The following is a 24,597-nucleotide window of genomic DNA, read 5'->3' as shown; positions in this document are numbered from 1 at the left end:
ATCATAGATGGCCCTGTGACTTCACTCTACAGTAGGATAACCGTCCACACTGCTGATCATTGGGGTACCCCAGAACTCTCCTCCCACCCCAGCCTCTTCTACTGTACCCTGCTGGACAGGCTGCATCCCATAGTTACCTCCTACACCCTATGTCTATTGTACTGGACACTACTTCTGCTGCATTTACCCCAGTGCTTCTCACTACCTCCAGAGCTGCACCCCAGGCCAGGGCCCGAGCCCCCCTCCTCCTCACCCTCTTACCCTCATGTAGGTGAACGCTCTTGGATAGTCGAACTCAAACTCCATCTGCAGGAAGTCCTTGTTTAAGGCTGAGCGGTTCCATCCCACATAGTCGTAGCCTGGCCAGACCCTCAGCTCCTTGATCTGGGTGAAGTCATCGGAGCCCAGAACCCCATCCGTGAGCTGACCGAGGCCCCCGTACTGCAGGCTGTGGGGACAAACAAGAGAAGAGAGTTACTGGGTAACAAAGGACCCACGGGTGACCTTCTGGCACCCATACTGCAGGCTGAGGGGACAAACAAGAGAGGGGGTGACTACTTTGAATAAGAGCAGCAGGTGCTGGGGAGAGTTCATCTGACTAATGGAAGCCTCTTTGGGACCTGGCCCCAGTTGGAACTGGAACTGGTCCTAGAGGGCCTTTGTGGACAGCAGCCACTCGTGTGACGGATACAAGACGAAGACAGATGGGACCAACTCATCTGGTGACTCTGAGGGAAAGGTTACCCAAGTCTGCGACATGTCACCCCTTCCTTAGACACCCACCTCTTACCGATGGTGCCTGGCCTCAATGGTAGACGCGTGTCTTGGCCACAAGCAACTTGCCCTTCCAATCCCCCCAACCCCTCTCCAGCCCCCATCCCCCCAGCAGCTTCATCCCAGGACCCTGAGGGGCCTTCGGTGGTCACCGGGACCAAAGGGATCTTAAGTTCTAACAATAACATCTGGCAAAGCTCAAAGGCAGTCTTGAGGAGCATTCGTGTCTTCCAAGAAGGGTGCAAGAATGGCCACGGTGAGGCTGAGACGCCCATGCATCCCTCCACAGTAGCAGCAGGGAGGGTGAGAAGGAAGGCCTCTCCCATCAATAGGAGCTGAGAAGGGAGGACAGGCCCTGATAGGTCTATAGCAATAGAGCCCGGAGCATGGGCTTCTGAAGAGCTCGCCGTGCCGCAGGTGGTGCTTGACAGACGGGAGCCCATGTTGGACCCGGAAACATCACCAACATTGACCATAAGGACCTCCGCCTGGGGGATGTGGTGGGTGGAGAGTGTGGTTGTACACTGCATGGGTGGACACCTGGACTGTGAGACAAAACATGGGGCTAGGAGCAGAGACTGTGCTGGCACCGGGCCAGACAGCTCCTCGGCTTTGAGATGACACCCATGTGGGGAGGGAAGAGCTTGGTGGCACCGGGCCAGACAGCTCCTCGGCTTTGAGATGACACCCATGTGGGGAGGGAAGAGCTTGGTGGCGTCTGACAGAGAGTTCCCCTGGCTTGGAGAATACAAGCATGGCTAGGAGTGGAGAGGGTGCTGGCACCTGGACAGACAGCTCGCCTGGCTTGTAGGCGGGGCAGAGCCAGAATATCAAGTTAAAAATGTCGAGTTGCACCAATATCGAGTCATTAATATCGTGGGTCAGAAATATCGACAGCAAGAATATAGTGGTCAAGAATATCAACTTCAAGTAAGTAATATCGATTAACAAAAATATCAAAGTGTTTAATATGGGTTGCAAAAATATAGTTCTTAAAAATATCGTTTTTTATTAATGTTATGTATTTTAGTAAATATTTTATATGCATGTGATGTATTTTTTTGCTTAAGAATTGTTTGTATTTTTAATTTATGTGTTACATTATTAGTAGTTTTTAATTTAGCAGGTGTGGGTTTATAGGGGAACAGGGTGGAAAGTAATTTAATGACATTAAATGTCTTGATTATTTTTTATTTATTAATATTCGTATGATTGAGTTGTTAAGCGTTAAATGTTTAAAGTCATTTATTATTAATTAATAATTGGTTAAGTTTAATTAATTAGTGGTTAATTATGGTAATTGTGTAATTAATTTTAGGTGTGTGGTGTATATAGGTGTAAAGGGTGGGAAGTAATTTATTATTAATTTACAAATTGATTGGTTGTTAATATTAATTAATTGGTAATTGCTCATGGCAGTTGTGTCAATTATTTTAGGTGTGTGTTGTGGTGTTTAAAGGTGTAAAGGGTCAGAAGTAATTTATTTTTAATTTATAAATTAATTGGTTAATTAATTTGAATTAATTAATAGGCAATTCATTTTGGTAATTGTGTCATTAAGTTTTGATGTGTGTTGTGGTGCTTATAGGTGTAAAGTGTGGGAAGTGTGGGAAGTAATTCATTTTTATTGATTAATTATTAATTGGTATTTAATTAATTTTAATTAATGAATTGGTAATTTATGGTAATTGTGAAATTAATTTTTGGTGTGTGTTGTGGTGTTTATAGGGGTAAGGGGGGAAGTAATTTGTGTTTAATTAATTAATAAATAGTTGTTAATTAATGTTAATTATTTGAAATTTATTTAGGGTAATTATTTATTTTTGTATGTGTTGTTTTTACTTTTAAAGGGGTAAAGGGTGGGTATTAAATAAATGTTAATTATTTAATTATTAGTTGTTAATAGTAATAATTTTTAATTTAAAAATAAGTTTTACTTTTGTTTTATTATTTTATAGTTTAATTTACTTGTGTGTTGTGGATATTATAGTATTAAAGTGTGTGTAGTCAATTATTGTTTATTAGTGTTTTGTTATTGGTGTGGTGCTATAGGGTAGGAAATAAAAAAAAAGTATGTCCTAATAAAAACAAATTGTAAATATTTTCTAATTTAAAAGAATTATTGTTTTCAAAATTTGTATTATTTCTTTTTTAGAATATTTAGGTTTTTGTAATATGTAATTAATATTATATGTGTTCTTTTTATATGTTTAATATATTTTTTAAATATTGTTTATTTATTTTGATGTCATTCTTTTTTTAATATATATATTTTTAACTTTTTGAGTGTGAATAGTAACTTTTGTTTCTCTGCTATCCAACACGTTCCCTACTGTTGCACTCTCTGGAGTGTGAATAGTAATGTTTACCTCTCAGCTATCCAACACTTTCCCTACTGTTGCATTCAGTGGAGTGGGAATAGTAATTTGTACCCCTCCTCAATCCAATACACTCCCTATTGTTGCACTGATTTTATTGTGAAATGTAAGTTTCAATATTTTTCTAATAGTTTAATGTTTTAATTTATTATAGATATTTGTTTTTTATATTTTAAATTATTAATATATATTTCAATTTTTTATATTATTGTAAATATTTAAAAGAAATTAAAAATAATAGTTTATTAATTGTTTTATATGTATAAAACTATGTTTGTGTATTTTTTTATTAAGTTTATTTGTTATTATTTTTTATTAAAATGTATATTACATTTATTTTATTTTGTTAATATTATATTTAATATCTAATTTATTTAATATATATTATTTTATTTTCTAGTTATATAAAAGTCGATATTTTATACATCTACATTTTTTACATTGGTATTTTTGAGTAGATATTTTTGTACTTACCTGTGTAAGTATAGGAGTTGATATTTTTGTTGTCTATATTTTTTTGGTCGATACTTTTAACATCAATATTTTTTACTTCGATGTTGTCAGTGAACCCTTGGAGACGGCACACACGGTGGGGAGATGAGAGGGTGCTGGTACCTGGGCAGAGAGCTCTCCTGGTTTGGAGAATACATGCATGGCTAAGAGGAGAGAGAGTGCTGGTACCTGGGCAGAGAGCTGTCCTAGCTTACAGACGACATACAGGGATAGAAGCGGGAGAGGGTGCTGGTACCTGGCTTGGGAACCAAAGAGGGTCGTGAGTACCTGGTTATGCTGAACCCATCGTAGGTGGAGTCGTTCAAATTGATGATGTCATTCCCAAGCTTCATAACTTGGCCCATTGGAGACGTGTAGGACTGAAGACCATCTGTGGAGAGATTCAAGGAGAAAGGAGCCATCAGGACCAGTGAGGAAAGAGGACAAGTGGGAAGAGAGTCAGAGGAGGACTAGAGAAGAGACAGGACCAGCTGGAAGAGAGTCAGAGGAGGACTAGAGAAGAGACAGGACCAGCTGGAAGAGAGTCAGAGGAGGACTAGAGAAGAGACAGGACCAGCGGGAAGAGAGTCAGAGGAAGACTAGAGAAGAGACAGGACCAGTGGGAAGAGAGTCAGAGGAGGACTAGAGAAGAGACAGGACCAGCGGGAAGAGGGTCAGAGGAGGACTAGAGAAGAGACAGCACCAGCGGGAAGAGAGTCAGAGGAGGACTAGAGAAGAGACAGGACCAGCGGGAAGAGAGTCAGAGGAGGACTAGAGAAGAGACAGGACCAGCGGGAAGAGAGTCAGAGGAGGACTAGAGAAGAGACAGGACCAGCGGGAAGAGAGTCAGAGGAGGACTAGAGAGAGTCAGAGGAGGACTAGAGAAGAGACAGGACAAGTGGGAAGAGAGTCAGAGGAGGACTAGAGAAGAGACAGGACCAGCTGGAAGAGAGTCAGAGGAGGACTAGAGAAGAGACAGGACCAGCAGGAAGAGAGTCAGAGGAGGACTAGAGAAGAGACAGGACCAGCTGGAAGAGGGTCAGAGGAGGACTAGAGAAGAGACAGGACCAGCTGGAAGAGAGTCAGAGGAGGACTAGAGAAGAGACAGGACCAGCAGGAAGAGAGTCAGAGGAGGACTAGAGAAGAGACAGGACCAGCTGGAAGAGGGTCAGAGGAGGACTAGAGAAGAGACAGGACCAGTGGGAAGAGAGTCAGAGGAGGACTAGAGAAGAGACAGGACCAGCGGGAAGAGAGTCAGAGGAGGACTAGAGAAGAGACAGGACCAGATGGAAGAGAGTCAGAGGAGGACTAGAGAAGTGACAGGACCAGTGGGAAGAGAGTCAGAGGAGGACTCGAGAAGAGACAGGACCAGCGGGAAGAGAGTCAGAGGAGGACTAGAGAAGAGACAGGACCAGAGGGAAGAGAGTCAGAGGAGAACTAGAGAAGAGACAGGACCAGCGGGAAGAGAGTCAGAGGAGAACTAGAGAAGAGACAGGACCAGTGGGAAGGGAGTCAAAGGAGGACTAGAGAAGAGACAGAACCAGCGGGAAGAGAGTCAGAGGAGGACTAGAGAAGAGACAGGACCAGAGGGAAGAGAGTCAGAGGAGGACTAGAGAAGAGACAGGACCAGCTGGAAGAGAGTCAGAGGAGGATAGAGAAGAGACAGAACCAGCGGGAAGAGAGTCAGAGGAGGACTAGAGAAGAGACAGGACCAGCTGGAAGAGAGTCAGAGGAGGACTAGAGAAGAGACAGGACCAGTGGGAAGAGAGTCAGAGGAGGACTAGAGAAGAGACAGAACCAGCGGGAAGAGAGTCAGAGGAGGACTAGAGAAGAGACAGGACCAGAGGGAAGAGAGTCAGAGGAGGACTAGAGAAGAGACAGGACCAGCGGGAAGAGAGTCAGAGGAGGACTAGAGAAGAGACAGGACCAGAGGGAAGAGAGTCAGAGGAGGACTAGAGAAGAGACAGGACCAGCAGGAAGAGGGTCAGAGGAGGACTAGAGAAGAGACAGGACCAGAGGGAAGAGAGTCAGAGGAGGACTAGAGAAGAGACAGGACCAGCGGGAAGAGAGTCAGAGGAGGACTAGAGAAGAGACAGGACCAGCGGGAAGAGAGTCAGAGGAGGACTAGAGAAGAGACAGGACCAGCGGGAAGAGAGTCAGAGGAGGACTAGAGAAGAGACAGGACCAGCGGGAAGAGAGTCAGAGGAGGACTAGAGAGAGTCAGAGGAGGACTAGAGAAGAGACAGGACAAGTGGGAAGAGAGTCAGAGGAGGACTAGAGAAGAGACAGGACCAGCGGGAAGAGGGTCAGAGGAGGACTAGAGAAGAGACAGGACCAGCAGGAAGAGAGTCAGAGGAGGACTAGAGAAGAGACAGGACCAGCTGGAAGAGGGTCAGAGGAGGACTAGAGAAGAGACAGGACCAGCTGGAAGAGAGTCAGAGGAGGACTAGAGAAGAGACAGGACCAGCAGGAAGAGAGTCAGAGGAGGACTAGAGAAGAGACAGGACCAGCTGGAAGAGGGTCAGAGGAGGACTAGAGAAGAGACAGGACAAGTGGGAAGAGGGTCAGAGGAGGACTAGAGAAGAGACAGGACCAGCAGGAAGAGAGTCAGAGGAGGACTAGAGAAGAGACAGGACCAGTGGGAAGAGAGTCAGAGGAGGACTAGAGAAGAGACAGGACCAGCGGGAAGAGAGTCAGAGGAGGACTAGAGAAGAGACAGGACCAGCTGGAGAAGAGAGTCAGAGGAGGACTAGAGAAGAGACAGGACCAGAGGGAAGAGGGTCAGAGGAGGACTAGAGAAGAGACAGGACCAGAGGGAAGAGAGTCAGAGGAGGACTAGAGAAGAGACAGGACCAGAGGGAAGAGGGTCAGAGGAGGACTAGAGAAGAGACAGGACCAGCTGGAAGAGAGTCAGAGGAGGACTAGAGAAGAGACAGGACCAGCTGGAAGAGGGTCAGAGGAGGACTAGAGAAGAGACAGGACCAGATGGAAGAGAGTCAGAGGAGGACTAGAGAAGAGACAGGACTAGAGGGAAGAGAGTCAGAGGAAGACTAGAGAAGAGACAGGACCAGCAGGAAGAGAGTCAGAGGAGGACTAGAGAAGAGACAGGACAAGTGGGAAGAGGGTCAGAGGAGGACTAGAGAAGAGACAGGACCAGCTGTCGCTTGAGAAACGATTAGTCCTCCACAGTAGGGTTGGACACGATATCCTGAAATACCAGAACATAGATAAGTATATATGAGACCGGTCCTCAAAGTGCAGCTTTCTGCACCTCATTGCAAATCCAAGGAGGGAATTCTAATTGCCCTGAAGAAAGCCTAGGACCCTCTCTGGCCTATCTCTAAGGGCTGAAACATGTTGGCACTAAGGTCATAGGACCATTACCTCCTCATGACCCTTCTTCTATAAATAGTTTTAATATCCCCAACAACTCCGCGAATAGAGGGATACCTGGAGTTGACAGAGGATTTCTAATCTTTAAACCCCCTGGCCTATTTCTCCTAAGTGCTCCCTTGAAGATGTTCAAGCACACCTCGACCTTTAGGAGTCAGGGTGAACCGAATGATGAAGCATGACACTACTAGAGAGTGTGAGGGTTATATAAGAACAAGGAATTGCTTCACCTCATGAGAGTAGTGCCCGACGTTTCCTATTAGTTAGGTGGGATACTTATTTGTTTAGGATGAAGGCACAGTCTCATGGCTGCATCCATAGCGGACCCTAACCCGACATCAGCTCCCAGGTGCGGGTGTCATGGCTGCAACCTGTCCAAGCCCCCCCTCACCTCATGATTCCAAGGTGGCTCTCATGTGGCTGTGCTTGTATGACCCGGGCGCATGATCAGCAGCTGGGTCTTTTGGCACCTTACCTCATCAGACACAACAGTGCACTTTATTCTATGGTCAGACACCAGAATATCTCTGAATTCCCTTGTCAGACACCAAAATGCCCCCTTATTTCCTTGTCAAACTCCAGAATGTCTCCTCACTTACCCGTCAGACCCCTGATTGCCTCTCTCCCACTGCCAGGCACCTGATTGCCCCTCTGCCAGTATCAAACCCCTGATTGCCCCTCTCCCAGTATCAGATCCCTGATTGCCCCTCTCCCAGTATCAGACCCCTGATTGCCTCTCTCCCAGTATCAGATCCCTGATTGCCCCTCTCCCAGTATCAGACCCCTGATTGCCCCTCTCCCAGTATCAGACCCCTGATTGCCCCTCTCCCAATTTCAGACCCCTGATTGCCCCTCTCCCAGTATCAGACCACTGATTGCCTCTCTCCCATTACCAGACCCCTGATTGCCCCTCTCCCAGTATCAGACCCCTGATTGCCCCTTTCCCAGTATCAGACCCCTGATTGCCCCTCTCCCAGTATCAGACCCCTGATTGCCCCTCTCCCATTACCAGACCCCTGATTGCCCCTCTCCCAGTATCAGACCCCTGATTGCCCCTCTCCCAGTATCAGACCCCTGATTGCCCCTCTCCCAGTATCAGACCCCTGATTGCCCCTCTCCCATTACCAGACCCCTGATTGCCCCTCTCCCAGTATCAGACCCCTGATTGCCTCTCTCCCAGTATCAGACCCCTGATTGTCCCTTTCCCATCATCAGACACCTGCATCTGCCCCAGCCCTCAGGTGCGCCTCACCTCTCCAGACGCAGCCGTACAGCTCCACCCTCATGCACACGCTCATCACCCGGTCCGCCATGGGGTAGAAGCGCACATAGCGCGCGATCACCGGGGGCCCCAAGTCCTTGAGCACGATCTCGTGAGTGTTGTCATTTCCGGCGATGACCTGGGGGAGAAGAGACAGAGTCAAGAAACTATCCTGGGGGTGAAGCTTCAGCTTGTGGGGGCATTCTCACAAGGTCACTAGGACCAGTAGGGGTGAGCAGAGCCTGGCCGGACCAAGAGGTGAAGGAGGCCCCTGAGGGCCCATGCTGTGAGAGTGTGGACGCCATGACCTCCTCATCCCAGTCCTTGCGGCACTCAAACATGCCTGCCACCCTCAAGGACGAAGCAACCCTGCATGAACAGCATTTCATCCTTCATGGCCCAGGCCCTCACAGCAGGAGGTAAAACATCTTCTGTGGACTGTCTTGGTGGACGCTCTGGTGACCCTGGGGTATACTCTATGCTCAAGGTCAGGGTCTGCCACTTGAGCTGGGTTGGGGTAATCTATGAGAGCGGTGGACACTCTGTGTCCCTCGGGTATACTCTATGGTCAGGGTCTGCCACTTGAGCTGGGCACGGGTAATCTAAGAGAGTGGTGGACGCTCTGTGCCCCTGGGGTATTCTCTATTTTCAGAGTCTCCTCCCTGAGCTAGGTTGGGGTAATCTAAGAGAGTGGTGGACACTCTGTGCCCCTGGGGTATACTCTATGGTCAGAGTCTCCTCCCTGAGCTGGGTTGGGGTAATCTAAGAGAGTGGTGGACACTCTGTGCCCCTGGGGTATACTCTATGGTCAGAGTCTCCTCCCTGAGCTGGGTTGGGGTAATCTAAGAGAGTGGTGGACACTCTGTGCCCCTGGGGTATACTTCATGGTCAGGTGTATTTGTGTCAGAAGGTTCACCTTGCCCCCTCAGCCCTCACCGCCCCCCTCAGCCCTCGCCTCGTTGCCCCTCAGCCCTCACCTCTCTCCCTCAGCCCTCACCGCCCCCCTCAGCCCTCACCGCCCCTCTCAGCCCTCACCTCGTTGCCCCTCAGCCCTCACCTCCCCCCTCAGCCCTCACCTTACCTTGCTCCCTCAGCCCTCACCTCCCCCCTCAGCCCTCACCTCCCCCCTCAGCCCTCACCTCGTTGCCCCTCAGCCCTCACCTTGTTGCCCCAGCCCTCACCTCGTTGCCCCAGCGGTCCTTCCAGCACATCCACTTGTGCCCATCCCGGCTGTACTGCAGCTTGTAGAAGCGGGCAAATTCGTTCCCGTGCCCGTTGCCGTGCCGCCCCTGGGTGCCCACCAGGGTGATGAAGTAAAGGCCCCTCAGGTCCACCTGCAGGAACTCCTCGTTGTTGGGAAAGACGGGTCCCGAGGGGCACCAGGCCCCGTCACCTTCACTGGTGTCCATCCTGGAGAGGGAGAGAGGGGCAAAGGGTGAGGGTGGCAAATGATGAGAGGGGCAAAGGGTGAGGGTGGCGAAGGGTGAGAGGGGAGGAGGGTGAGAGGGGTGAAGGGTGAGGGTGACAAAGGGTGAGCGGGGAGGAGGGTGAGAGGGGCAAGGGTGAGGGTGGCGAAGGGTGAGGGTGGCAGAGGATGAGAGGGTAGGAGGGTAGGAGGGTGAGAGGGGCAAAGGGTGAGGGTGGCGAAGGGTGAGAGGGGAGGAGGGTGAGAGAGGCGAAGGGTGAGGGTGACAAAGGGTGAGAGGGGAGGAGGGTGAGAGGGGCAAGGGTGAGGGTGGCGAAGTGTGAGGGTGGCAGAGGATGAGAGGGTAGGAGGGTGAGAGGGGCGAAGATTGAGGGTGTCAAAGGGTGAGGGGGCAGAGGGAAGGAGGGTGAGAGGGGCAAAGGGTGAGAGGGGCAAAGGGTGAGAGGGGCAAAGGATGAGGGTGGCAAAGGGTGAGGGTGGCAAAGGGTGAGGGTGGTGAAGGGCGAGCGGGAGAAGGGTGAGAGGGGCAAGGGTGAGGGTGATGGAGGATGAGAGGGGAGGAGGGTGAGAGGGGCAAAGGGTGAGGGTGGCAAAGGGTGAGGGTGGCAAAGGGTGAGGGTGGTGAAGGGCGAGCAGGAGAAGGGTGAGAGGGGCAAGGGTGAGGGTGATGGAGGATGAGAGGGGGGAGGGTGAGAGGGAAGGAGGGTGAGAGGGGCAAAGGGTGAGGGTGGCGAAGGGTGAGGGTGGCAAAGGGTGAGAGGGGAGGAGGGTGAGGGTGGCACTGCTCAGGCTTCAAGTAGACATGCTTTGGTTACACAAAACACCCAATCATAAGAGTTAAGTAAACAAAAATAGCCAACATCTGGGTCACCTAGGCTAGCGCAGGTGTCGGGTCTGCCAGCCTTAGGGCTCTACCTGCCACCTGAGGGCACACCCCTGCCAGGCTGCTTGCGAATCAAGGAGGTCTAATGCAAAGAGACAGGCAGCACCACTTTGCCTTCACCAGGGGGCGCTGTGACATCTGCTCAGGAGAGTGAGTGATATTCCATACCACTCTTCTACCACCAGGGGTCACTCTGACAATCTTAGATATGGGAAAGACGTCATGCAACTGTACTGCCACCAGGGGGCACCAAAACATTACCTTAGATATGGGAAATATATCTTATGCAGCTGTACTGCCACCAGGGGGCACCAAAACATTACCTTAGATATGGGAAATATATCTCATGCAGCTGTATTGCACCGGGGGTCACCGTGTCACAATCTTACATATAGGAAAGGCATGTAATGCAACTGTACTGCCACCAGGGGTCGGACAAGCGATGCAAAGAGCAAAGGAGAATAAGACAAAGCCCCTAGCCGAACAAGAAGAATACTGGAATCCGCTAGAAAGAAACAAGAATAGTAAAAGTAACTTGGTATCAACATCCAAAGGAAAGGAGGGGAAAGACATAGAGAAGAGGATAACTGCCCCGTGTGGAGCTAGAAGCCCTAGGTGTAATAGGCCCTTATGGAAAAAGATAAAGGGGACGTCCTATCAAGGAGAAACGAAGCTGGATTATCGGGGGCACCAATGGTGCCGGGCAAGAATGTACCCCCGACCTATGGGTGTTCCTGGAACCTGCCGAACAGGGGAAAGGCGGGAAAAAGCTAGGAAATTAAACCCATTAAATCGTTCACAGCTCCTTTACTCCTTGTCAAAATGTGTGACCCTCTGCATCATTGGCACAGAGGACCCGAGAGAGGTAGGGTTCGTTATGAGCAGTAAAGGGGGCGAAGTAACTGAGGTTCTCTTTTATTCTGCCTTGGTAAAAGCCGCGGTGGGAAAAGCAAAAAATGAGCTGCAAAAGGGGGGGATTAGACTGGTAAGAAGGGAGGAAATCCAGGGGCAGCACTTCCTTACGAGCCATGCAGGCTTAGGGTTACGGCAGGTGAGGTTAATCAATTCAAGTTGGAATAAGAAGGAGGATCTTGCAAGAATATAACCGATAATGAAATTGCAAGACATGAAAGAGATATACTCGCTGGAAACAGGTATAATGTCCTAGCAAACACAGAACTAAGGGAGTACGATGAGGAGGGGTTCCTGAGTGAAATCGACTAGGAGCATGGGTCGTCACACAGCCTATCAATCCGATCGTGGAATATAAACAGATATAAGAAAATATCGACTCAAAATAATGTTAACAAATTCATTAAAAGAAACGATATTGTGTGCTTGCAGGAGACTTGGCTGTGTGACGATAACCTAGCAAACCTAGTTATAGCAGGATTAGTTCAAAACGCTAAAGCAGAAAAGAAACACCCCTTGGGGAGGCAATGGGGGGGGCAACTAACGCTAATCTCTACACAGATAGCAAGGAAGGGTGAAAATGTGAAGTTACAGTGTGTTTGGGCACTAGGCTGTAAGGTTTTGCTGCAGAAGTCAGATCCCTGTAATGAAGAGATATGCATTATGAATGTATATATACAGAAGGGAAAGGACCATGAATATAAGGAGAACTTGGCAAAGCTGAAAGAAGACATAGTGTCCGTAAGTGAAAATTATCAGAAAGATATATTATTGGTGTTAGGAGAATTTAATCATAGATTAGATCAGATCCCCGAAGGGTGGATAGCTGGAATAAGGAATTACTAACATCTTATAATATTGAAGTGGCCAACTTCCCTAGAGGAGAGTCCTCACCACAAGATACGGAATGCACTCAGTTGATGGGTTCATTCGGCATGGTAGGTCTAAATGGGAGAGTGCAGTTGGACCGGCCAGCACGTCGGACCTTTATGAAGGGCCAGCAACTTTGCCCAGTAGATTATGTGTTTGCCCATGCTTGGCATTTTGGGCTAATCAAAAACTTTGAGGTGGTGAAAATGGAAGGTAGCGATCATTATCCCTTGAGAACTGTATTATATTTACCAAGCAGTAAAAAGAGAGAAAGAGTTCTACAGGTTCATGTCGGTTACCCTAAGCGGCTGACAACCAGGATAACAGAGGAACACATTGAGAAATTAAAACAAACCCAGCTGGCAATCCCAGGAGAAGTAATCCATTCTAGGAATGGAAGTATCTGGTTCGAAACCAAAATAAGTAAGCTAGTGGATACCCTAAGGATAACACTAAATCAAGTAAATCAGGCCCTGGAAGCCAGAGAGTTAATACAAATATGCATGCCTGGTTTGACGATGAATGCCGGGTGGCAAAGGCTCAGATCAGGCAAAAGGAACGAAGGTTAAGGGCTAGGTTTAAAGTGGAATTGTCTGAGTCCCTTCAATCACTTAGGGTAAAATATAAAACATTAATCAAGAATAAAAAAAGAACTTATAAAGATAAGTGATGGGCAAATATGTTGGAGGTAATTGAAATCGGAGATGTAAAAGGTTTTTGGAGATTGGTCCAAGAATGCGCGGGTAGGAAAGTAGGATCCCTAAACTGTATGGTCGCTGAGGACGATTAGGTGGGTTACCTAGAAGAGATATATGGGAACTGGCAGGTACAAGAAAAGGCCGGGGTGACAGGGTGGTCACTGGTGAGGGACGATTTAAAAAAACATTTTGCTCCCAGTTATATAAAGAAAATTATAGCAAATTTGAACCTCACTTGTGCCGCTGGCCCAGACAATCTTCCAGCAGTAATAATAAAGAGTAGACCAGAATGGTGGGCAGAGTATTTTGCAAAGATGTACCAAGTGATTTTGATGGCAGGAATTGTACCAGAAAGTTCGAGGGGTGCAATTATAAGACCAATTCATAAGAAGGGTGATTGAAATCTACCGAAGATCTATAGGTTAATAAATCTCCTAGATATAGGGAAGAAAGTCTTTGCAAAAGTCCTTTTGGGACTACTTACAGAGTGAGCAGAAGAAAATCAGATTATACCCCCAGAACAGGGGGGTTTTAACCCCTTCCATGCTGGGCCGATTCCGCTCCCGTGCTGAAGATTTCAGCACGGGTGCGGTCCTGACGGCCCCCAGCCGTCATCAGCACACGAGCACTGTAGTGCATGACGGCTGGGGGCCGTCATCAGCATGCAAGGGGTTAAAGCGGGCCATTCCACAATTGACCATTGCTTTGCTCTCAGGGCAGAAATCGATTGAACAGCGGGGGAATTTATTTTGTTGGCTTGTGGACTTCCGCGCAGCTTTCGATCTGGTGGACCGGGAACTATTGTGGGAGGCCCTAACTAGTTAGGGTATCCCAAAAGATGTGTTAAGTCTGATCCAAATGCTGCACATATAGAACTGGGCTCAGATAATTTTAGCTGTAGATGGAAGTTTAACCAAGAAGATTGAGATTGGAAATGGGTTGCGGCAGGGAAGCGTATTGGCCCCCCCGGCTGTTTTCCTTGTTCTTGGCAGATTTGCCACTGATATTAGGGAATGCCAACGGGGCAAGCCCAAAACAAGATGGTAAGCATATTGCATGTTTCCTCTATGCGGACGACCTGGTGATCATGGATCAGACCGAAATCGGCCTGCAAAGGAAACTAAATATATTTCACGATTACTGCTCCAAAAAAAAAACGGTGGTCAATATGGATAAGATTAAAGCCCTGAGCTTTGGCCGGAGGAAAGTTGGGTTTGCATGGTTTTAGGGGTCGGAGAAAGTAGAAACCGTCACAGAATACAGGTAATTGGGAATGTGGGTTGAAAGAAGTTTGAAATGGCATACCCATCTATATGCGTTAAAATTAAGAACAGCAGCATCGATTAGCGGACTGAAATTGTTTAACAAAACCTATGGTGCGATGTCAGATGACAAGTGTTAAAAGCTTACTTTGCCATGGTGCTTCCGCAGTTTCTGTATGGTGCAGAACTTTTATGCTTGAGTGGAAGAAAGGGTTGGGATATTGTGGAAGGTAAAAATCTGAAAAATCAATTCTCACTCCCCTTGTCGGCAATGGTACAGGCCATAAGACTTGAACTAGGACTGACCGCATGGGGCATTTTAGCCAGTATGACCCTTCTTCGTTTTTGGCAACGCCTAGGAGTAGGTGAGAACACCAAAATATCACAATATTGTAAAAACGAAATTCAGAACAGCGAATTAAAATGAGCAAAAGAGACTAGAGCTATCGTGACGAAGCTGAGTAGCACGATGAAGGTTAAATTGTGTCCTATTACTTACATGATTAATTGTGATAAGAAGGTGTTAAGTATATTGGGGAATGAAATATCGCAGGCACAGGATCAAAAGAACCTTGCGAATAAAACCTCAGTACACTTTATGACTGTGGCATGGAAAAAATGAACAATGCTTTCCCTATGTTGACAGGTTACCCGGTTGTTGGTTGCGAAGAGAGGTTCTAAGGGCAAGAATTGGGGTAAACCCATGTTATGTAAATAATATGGCAAAAAGCTCAATGATTGATAAGACGGGAAGGTGTATCTGCACTTTGGGCACTTCATGTGATTTGTTACATATCTTAATAGATTGCCAGAAGTTTCTTGATATTCGAATCATGTTTTTAAGACCGATATTTAGCAAATATGAGATTAAGTCTAGGGCCCAGGCTGTAATTTTGGTGACTGAAATGTGCCACTTTATTGGGAAGTTCATGCAAAGAGTGAAGGCACTTCTTCCTATTGGTTTTAAATGAGTTTTTAACTCACCCAGATTATGCAATTTTAGATGTATTTTAATATATGTAATGTTTGAGGACCAATGGTCCAAATAAACGTAAAATAAACTTGAAACACCAGGGGTCACTCTGACACAATCTTAGATGTGGGAAAGACGTCAGGCAACTGTACAGCCAGCAGGGGGGCCAGACACTGCCTTAGATAAGGGAGGGACAGGCCATGCTGCTCTCCAGCCATGGGGGGGGGGGAGAACCAGACACCACTGTTGACATGCGGAGACAGGCTACGCTTCACTCCAGCCAACACTGAGCACCCAGACACCACCTTTAATATGGGAGACACATGGCATGCTGCTCTCATGCCACCAGGGGGCACCCAGGCACCACCTTTAACATGGGAGACACATGGCATGCTGCTCTCATGCCACCAGGGGGCACCCAGACATCACCGTTAACATGGGAGACACATGTCATGCTGCTCTCATGCCACCAGGGGGAATTCAAACACCACCTTTAACATGGGAGACACATGTCATGCTGCTCACATGCCACCAGGGGGCACCCAGGCACCACCTTTAACATGGAAGACACATGTCATGTTACTCTCATGCCAACAGTGGGCACCCAGACATCACCTTTAACATGGGAGACACATGTCATGCTGCTCTCATGCCACCAGGGGGAATCCAAACACCACCTTTAACATGGGAGACACATGTCATGCTGCTCACATACCACCAGGGGGCACCCAGGCACCACCTTTAACATGGAAGACACATGTCATGCTGCTCTCATGCCACCAGGGGGAATCCAAACACCACCTTTAACATGGGAGACACATGTCATGCTGCTCACATGCCACCAGGGGGCACCCAGACACCACCGTTAACATGGGAGACACATGTCATGCTGCTCACATGCCACCAGGGGGCACCCAAACACCACCTTTAGCATGGGAGACAGGTGTCATGCTGCTCTCACACCACCAGGGGACACCCAGACATCACCTTTAACATGGGAGACACATGTCATGCTACTCTCATGCCGCCAGGGGGCACCCAGGCACCACCTTTAACATGGAAGACACATGTCATGTTACTCTCATGCCAACAGTGGGCACCCAGACATCACCATTAACATGGGAGACACATGTCATGCTACTCTCATGCCAACAGTGGGCACCCAGACATCACCTTTAACATGGGAGACACATGTCATGCTGCTCTCATGCCACCAGGGGGAATCCAAACACCACCTTTAACATGGGAGACACATGTCATGCTGCTCACATACCACCAGGGGGCACCCAGGCACCACCTTTAACATGGAAGACACATGTCATGCTGCTCTCATGCCACCAGGGGGAATCCAAACACCACCTTTAACATGGGAGACACATGTCATGCTGCTCACATGCCACCAGGGGGCACCCAGACACCACCGTTAACATGGGAGACATGTCATGCTGCTCACATGCCACCAGGGAGCACCCAGGCACCACCGTTAACATGGGAGACACATGTCAGGCTGCTCTCATGCCACCAGGGGGCACCCAGGCACACCTTTAACATGGGAGACACATGTCATGCTGCTCTCATGCCAACAGGGGGCACCCAGACATCACCTTTAACATGGGAGACACATGTCATGCTGCTCTCATGCCACCAGGGGGAATCCAAACACCACCTTTAACATGGGAGACACATGTCAGGCTGCTCTCATGCCACCAGGGGGCACCCAGGCACACCTTTAACATGGGAGACACATGTCATGCTGCTCTCATGCCACCAGGGGGCACCCAGGCACCACCTTTAACATGGGAGACACATGTCATGTTACTCTCATGCCAACAGGGGGCACCCAGACATCACCTTTAACATGGGAGACACATGACATGCTGCTCTCATGCCACCGGGGGCACCCAGACACCACTGTTAACATGGGAGACACATGTCATGTTACTCTCATGCCAACAGGGGGCACCCCGACATCACCTTTAACATGGGAGACACATGTCATGCGGCTCTCATGCCACCAGGGGGAATCCAAACAACACCTTTAACATGGGAGACACATGTCATGCTGCTCTCACACCACCAGGGGACACCCAGACATCACCTTTAACATGGGAGACACATGTCATGCTACTCTCATGCCGCAAGGGGGCACCCAGGCACCACCTTTAACATGGAAAACACATGTCATGTTACTCTCATGCCAACAGTGGGCACCCAAACATCACCTTTAACATGGAAGATACATGTCATGCTGCTCTCATGCCACCAGGGGGAATCCAAACACCACCTTTAACATGGGAGACACATGTCATGCTGCTCACATGCCACCAGGGGGCATACAGGCACCACCTTTAACATGGGAGACACATGTCATGCTGCTCTCACGCCACTAGGGGGAATCCAGGCACCACCTTTATCATGGGGGACACATGTCATGCTGCTCTCATGCTACCAGGGGAATCCAGACATCACCTTTAACATGAGAGACACAGGTCATACTGCTCTCATGCTACCAGGAGAATCCAGACATCACTTTTAAACATGGGAGACACAGGTCATGCTGCTCTCATGTCTCCAGGGGGCACCCAGGCACCACCTTTAACATGAAAGACACATGTCATGCTGCTCTCATGCCACCAGGGGGCACCCAGGCACCACCTTTAACATGGAAAACACGTGTCATGTTACTCTCATGCCACCAGGGGGCACCCAGACATCACCTTTAACATGGGAGACACATGTCATGCTGCTCTCATGCCACCAGGGGGCAAGAAGACACCACCTTTAACATAGGAGACACATGTCATGCTGCTCTCATGCTACCAGGGGAATCCAGACATCACCTTTAACATGGGAGACAGATGTCATGCTGCTCTCATGCCACCAGGGGGCATACAGGCACCGCCTTTAACAAGGGAGACACATGTCATGCTGCTCTCACGCCACTAGGGGGATCCAGGCACCACCTTTAACATGGGAGACACATGTCATGCTGCTCTCACACCACCAGGGGACACCCAGACATCACCTTTAACATGGGAGACACATGTCATGCTACTCTCATGCCGCAAGGGGGCACCCAGGCACCACCTTTAACATGGAAAACACATGTCATGTTACTCTCATGCCAACAGTGGGCACCCAAACATCACCTTTAACATGGAAGATACATGTCATGCTGCTCTCATGCCACCAGGGGGAATCCAAACACCACCTTTAACATGGGAGACACATGTCATGCTGCTCACATGCCACCAGGGGGCATACAGGCACCACCTTTAACATGGGAGACACATGTCATGCTGCTCTCACGCCACTAGGGGGAATCCAGGCACCACCTTTAACATGGGGGACACATGTCATGCTGCTCTCATGCTACCAGGGGAATCCAGACATCACCTTTAACATGAGAGACACAGGTCATACTGCTCTCATGCTACCAGGAGAATCCAGACATCACTTTTAAACATTGGAGACACAGGTCATGCTGCTCTCATGTCTCCAGGGGGCACCCAGGCACCACCTTTAACATGAAAGACACATGTCATGCTGCTCTCATGCCACCAGGGGGCACCCAGGCACCACCTTTAACATGGAAAACACATGTCATGTTACTCTCATGCCACCAGGGGGCACCCAGACATCACCTTTAACATGGGAGACACATGTCATGCTGCTCTCATGCCACCATGGGGCAAGAAGACACCACCTTTAACATAGGAGACACATGTCATGCTGCTCTCATGCTACCAGGGGAATCCAGACATCACCTTTAACATGGGAGACAGAGGTCATAGTGCTCTCATGCCACCAGGGGGCACCCAGGCACCACCTTTAACATGGGAGACAGATGTCATGCTGCTCTCATGCCACCAGGGGGCATACAGGCACCGCCTTTAACAAGGGAGACACATGTCATGCTGCTCTCACGCCACTAGGGGGATCCAGGCACCACTTTTAACATGGGAGACACATGTCATGCAGCGCTCATGCCACCAGGGGAACCAAGACACCACCTTTAACATGGGAGACACATATCATGCTGCTCTCATGCCACCAGGGGGCACCCAGGCACCACCTTTAACATGGGAGACACATGTCATGCTGCTCTCACGCCACCAGGGGAATCCAGGCACCACCTTTAACATGGGAGACACATGTCATGCTGCTCTCATGCCACCAGGGGGAATCCAAACACCACCTTTAACATGGGAGACACATGTCATGCTGCTCACATACCACCAGGGGGCACCCAGGCACCACCATTAACATGGAAGACACATGTCATGCTGCTCTCATGCCACCAGGGGGAATCCAAACACCACCTTTAACATGGGAGACACATGTCATGCTGCTCACATGCCACCAGGGGGCACCCAGACACCACCGTTAACATGGGAGACACATGTCATGCTGCTCACATGCCACCAGGGGGCACCCAGGCACCACCGTTAACATGGGAGACACATGTCAGGCTGCTCTCATGCCACCAGGGGGCACCCAGGCACACCTTTAACATGGGAGACACATGTCGTGCTGCTCTCATGCCACCAGGGGGCACCCAGGCACCACCTTTAACATGGGAGACACATGTCATGTTACTCTCATGCCAACAGGGGGCACCCAGACATCACCTTTAACATGGGAGACACATGTCATGCTGCTCTCATGCCACCGGGGGCACCCAGACACCACCGTTAACATGGGAGACACATGCCATGTTACTCTCATGCCAACAGGGGGCACCCCGACATCACCTTTAACATGGGAGACACATGTCATGCTGCTCTCATGCCACCAGGGGGAATCCAAACACCACCTTTAACATGGGAGACACATGTCATGCTGCTCTCACACCACCAGGGGGCACCCAGACACCACCGTTAACATGGGAGACACATGTCATGCTGCTCACATGCCACCAGGGGGCACCCAGGCACCACCGTTAACATGGGAGACACATGTCAGGCTGCTCTCATGCCACCAGGGGGCACCCAGGCACACCTTTAACATGGGAGACACATGTCATGCTGCTCTCATGCCACCAGGGGGCACCCAGGCACCACCTTTAACATGGGAGACACATGTCATGGTACTCTCATGCCAACAGGGGGCACCCAGACATCACCTTTAACATGGGAGACACATGTCATGCTGCTCTCATGCCACCGGGGGCACCCAGACACCACTGTTAACATGGGAGACACATGTCATGTTACTCTCATGCCAACAGGGGCACCCCGACATCACCTTTAACATGGGAGACACATGTCATGCTGCTCTCATGCCACCAGGGGGAATCCAAACACCACCTTTAGCATGGGAGACAGATGTCATGCTGCTCTCACACCACCAGGGGACACCCAGACATCACCTTTAACATGGGAGACACATGTCATGCTACTCTCATGCCGCCAGGGGGCACCCAGGCACCACCTTTAACATGGAAGACACATGTCATGTTACTCTCATGCCAACAGTGGGCACCCAGACATCACCTTTAACATGGGAGACACATGTCATGCTACTCTCATGCCAACAGTGGGCACCCAGACATCACCTTTAACATGGGAGACACATGTCATGCTGCTCTCATGCCACCAGGGGGAATCCAAGCACCACCTTTAACATGGGAGACACATGTCATGCTGCTCACATACCACCAGGGGGCACCCAGGCACCACCTTTAACATGGAAGACACATGTCATGCTGCTCTCATGCCACCAGGGGGAATCCAAACACCACCTTTAACATGGGAGACACATGTCATGCTGCTCACATGCCACCAGGGGGCACCCAGACACCACCGTTAACATGGGAGACACATGTCATGCTGCTCACATGCCACCAGGGAGCACCCAGGCACCACCGTTAACATGGGAGACACATGTCAGGCTGCTCTCATGCCACCAGGGGGCACCCAGGCACACCTTTAACATGGGAGACACATGTCATGCTGCTCTCATGCCACCAGGGGGCACCGAGGCACCACCTTTAACATGGAAGACACATGTCATGTTACTCTCATGCCAACAGGGGGCACCCAGACATCACCTTTAACATGGGAGACACATGTCATGCTGCTCTCATGCCACCGGGGGCACCCAGACACCACCGTTAACATGGGAGACACATGTCATGTTACTCTCATGCCAACAGGGGGCACCCCGACATCACCTTTAACATGGGAGACACATGTCATGCTGCTCTCATGCCACCAGGGGGAATCCAAACACCACCTTTAACATGGGAGACACATGTCATGCTGCTCACATACCACCAGGGGGCACCCAGGCACCACCTTTAACATGGAAGACACATGTCATGCTGCTCTCATGCCACCAGGGGGAATCCAAACACCACCTTTAACATGGGAGACACATGTCATGCTGCTCACATGCCACCAGGGGGCACCCAGACACCACCGTTAACATGGGAGACACATGTCATGCTGCTCACATGCCACCAGGGAGCACCCAGGCACCACCGTTAACATGGGAGACACATGTCAGGCTGCTCTCATGCCACCAGGGGGCACCCAGGCACACCTTTAACATGGGAGACACATGTCATGCTGCTCTCATGCCACCAGGGGGCACCGAGGCACCACCTTTAACATGGGAGACACATGTCATGTTACTCTCATGCCAACAGGGGGCACCCAGACATCACCTTTAACATGGGAGACACATGTCATGCTGCTCTCATGCCACCGGGGGCACCCAGACACCACCGTTAACATGGGAGACACATGTCATGTTACTCTCATGCCAACAGGGGGCACCCCGACATCACCTTTAACATGGGAGACACATGTCATGCTGCTCTCATGCCACCAGGGGGAATCCAAACACCACCTTTAACATGGGAGACACATGTCAGGCTGCTCTCATGCCACCAGGGGGCACCCAGGCACACCTTTAACATGGGAGACACATGTCATGCTGCTCTCATGCCACCAGGGGGCACCCAGGCACCACCTTTAACATGGGAGACACATGTCATGTTACTCTTATGCCAACAGGGGGCACCCAGACATCACCTTTAACATGGGAGACACATGACATGCTGCTCTCATGCCACCGGGGGCACCCAGACACCACTGTTAACATGGGAGACACATGTCATGTTACTCTCATGCCAACAGGGGGCACCCCGACATCACCTTTAACATGGGAGACACATGTCATGCTGCTCTCATGCCACCAGGGGGAATCCAAACAACACCTTTAACATGGGAGACACATGTCATGCTACTCTCATGCCGCAAGGGGGCACCCAGGCACCACCTTTAACATGGAAAACACATGTCATGTTACTCTCATGCCAACAGTGGGCACCCAAACATCACCTTTAACATGGGAGACACATGTCATGCTACTCTCATGCCGCCAGGGGGCACCCAGGCACCACCTTTAACATGGAAGATACATGTCATGCTGCTCTCATGCCACCAGGGGGAATCCAAACACCACCTTTAACATGGGAGACACATGTCATGCTGCTCACATGCCACCAGGAGGCACCCAGGCACCACCTTTAACATGGAAGACACATGTCATGCTGCTCTCATGCCACCAGGGGGAATCCAAACACCACCTTTAACATGGGAGACACATGTCATGCTGCTCACATGCCACCAGGGGGCATACAGGCACCACCTTTAACATGGGAGACACATGTCATGCTGCTCTCACGCCACTAGGGGGAATCCAGGCACCACCTTTAACATGGGGGACACATGTCATGCTGCTCTCATGCTACCAGGGGAATCCAGACATCACCTTTAACATGAGAGACACAGGTCATGCTGCTCTCATGTCTCCAGGGGGCACCCAGGCACCACCTTTAACATGAAAGACACATGTCATGCTGCTCTCATGCCACCAGGGGGCACCCAGGCACCACCTTTAACATGGAAAACACATGTCATGTTACTCTCATGCCACCAGGGGGCACCCAGACATCACCTTTAACATGGGAGACACATGTCATGCTGCTCTCATGCCACCAGGGGGCAAGAAGACACCACCTTTAACATAGGAGACACATGTCATGCTGCTCTCATGCTACCAGGGGAATCCAGACATCACCTTTAACATGGGAGACAGAGGTCATAGTGCTCTCATGCCACCAGGGGGCACCCAGGCACCACCTTTAACATGGGAGACAGATGTCATGCTGCTCTCATGCCACCAGGGGGCATACAGGCACCGCCTTTAACAAGGGAGACACATGTCATGCTGCTCTCACGCCACTAGGGGGATCCAGGCACCATTTTTAACATGGGAGACACATGTCATGCAGCGCTCATGCCACCAGGGGAACCAAGACACCACCTTTAACATGGGAGACACATATCATGCTGCTCTCATGCCACCAGGGGGCACCCAGGCACCACCTTTAACATGGGAGACACATGTCATGTTGCTCTCACGCCACCAGGGGAATCCAGGCACCACCTTTAACATGGGAGACACATGTCATGCTGCTCTCACGCCACCAGGGGAATCCAGGCACCGCCTTTAACATGGGAGACACATGACATTCTGCTCTCATGGCTCCGGGGGCACCCAGACACCACCTTTAGCATGGGAGACACATGTCATGCTGCTCTCACGCCACCAGGGGAATCCGGGCACCACCTTTAACATGGGAGACACATGTCATGCTGCTCTCACGCCACCAGGGGAATCCAGGCACCACCTTTAACATGGGAGACACATGTCATGCTGCTCTCATGCCACCAGGGGGCACCCAGGCACCACCTTTAACATGGGAGACACATGACATTCTGCTCTCGTGGCTCCGGGGGCACCCAGACACCACCTTTACCATGGGAGACACATGTCATGCTGCTCTCACGCCACCAGGGGAATCCGGGCACCACCTTTAACATGGGAGACACTTGTCATTCTGCTCTCATGCCACCAGGGGCACCCAGGCACTACCTTTAACATGGGAGGCACATGTAATGCTGCTCTTATGTCACCAGGGGGAATCCAGACACACCTTTAACATGGGCGACACATGTCATGCTGCTCTCATGCCACCAGGGGGCACCCAGGCACCACCTTTAACATAGGAGACATGTCATGCTGCTCTCATGCCACCAGGGGGCACCCAGGCACCACCTTTAACATAGGAGACATGTCATGCTGCTCTCATGCCACCAGGGGCCACCCAGGCACCACCTTTAACATGGAGACAGATGTCATGTTACTCTCATGCCACCAGGGGGCACCCAGGCACCACCTTTAACATGGAGACAGATGTC

General features: G+C 50.0%; 1 protein-coding gene across 1 annotated transcript in view; it reads right to left on the bottom strand.

Annotated features, from left to right (window-relative positions):
* The window catches only part of DDR1 (discoidin domain receptor tyrosine kinase 1), a 296,382-nt gene that overhangs the window by 71,353 nt on the left and 200,432 nt on the right, over positions 1–24,597 (bottom strand). Inside the window, exons 4-7 of the mRNA XM_078641698.1 lie at positions 9,480–9,708; positions 8,290–8,437; positions 3,933–4,035; positions 262–448 (exon numbers count right to left, since the gene is read on the bottom strand). Coding sequence (XP_078497824.1) covers positions 262–448; positions 3,933–4,035; positions 8,290–8,437; positions 9,480–9,708 — 667 coding nt within the window. The remainder of the gene's footprint in view (positions 1–261; positions 449–3,932; positions 4,036–8,289; positions 8,438–9,479; positions 9,709–24,597) is intronic.

Source organism: Lissotriton helveticus, chromosome 5_1, assembly GCF_964261635.1.
Source record: "Lissotriton helveticus chromosome 5_1, aLisHel1.1, whole genome shotgun sequence".
NCBI lineage: Eukaryota > Metazoa > Chordata > Amphibia > Caudata > Salamandridae > Lissotriton > Lissotriton helveticus.
The sequence above is the reverse complement of the archived record's forward strand: the minus strand, read 5'-3'. Positions and strand labels throughout refer to the sequence as shown.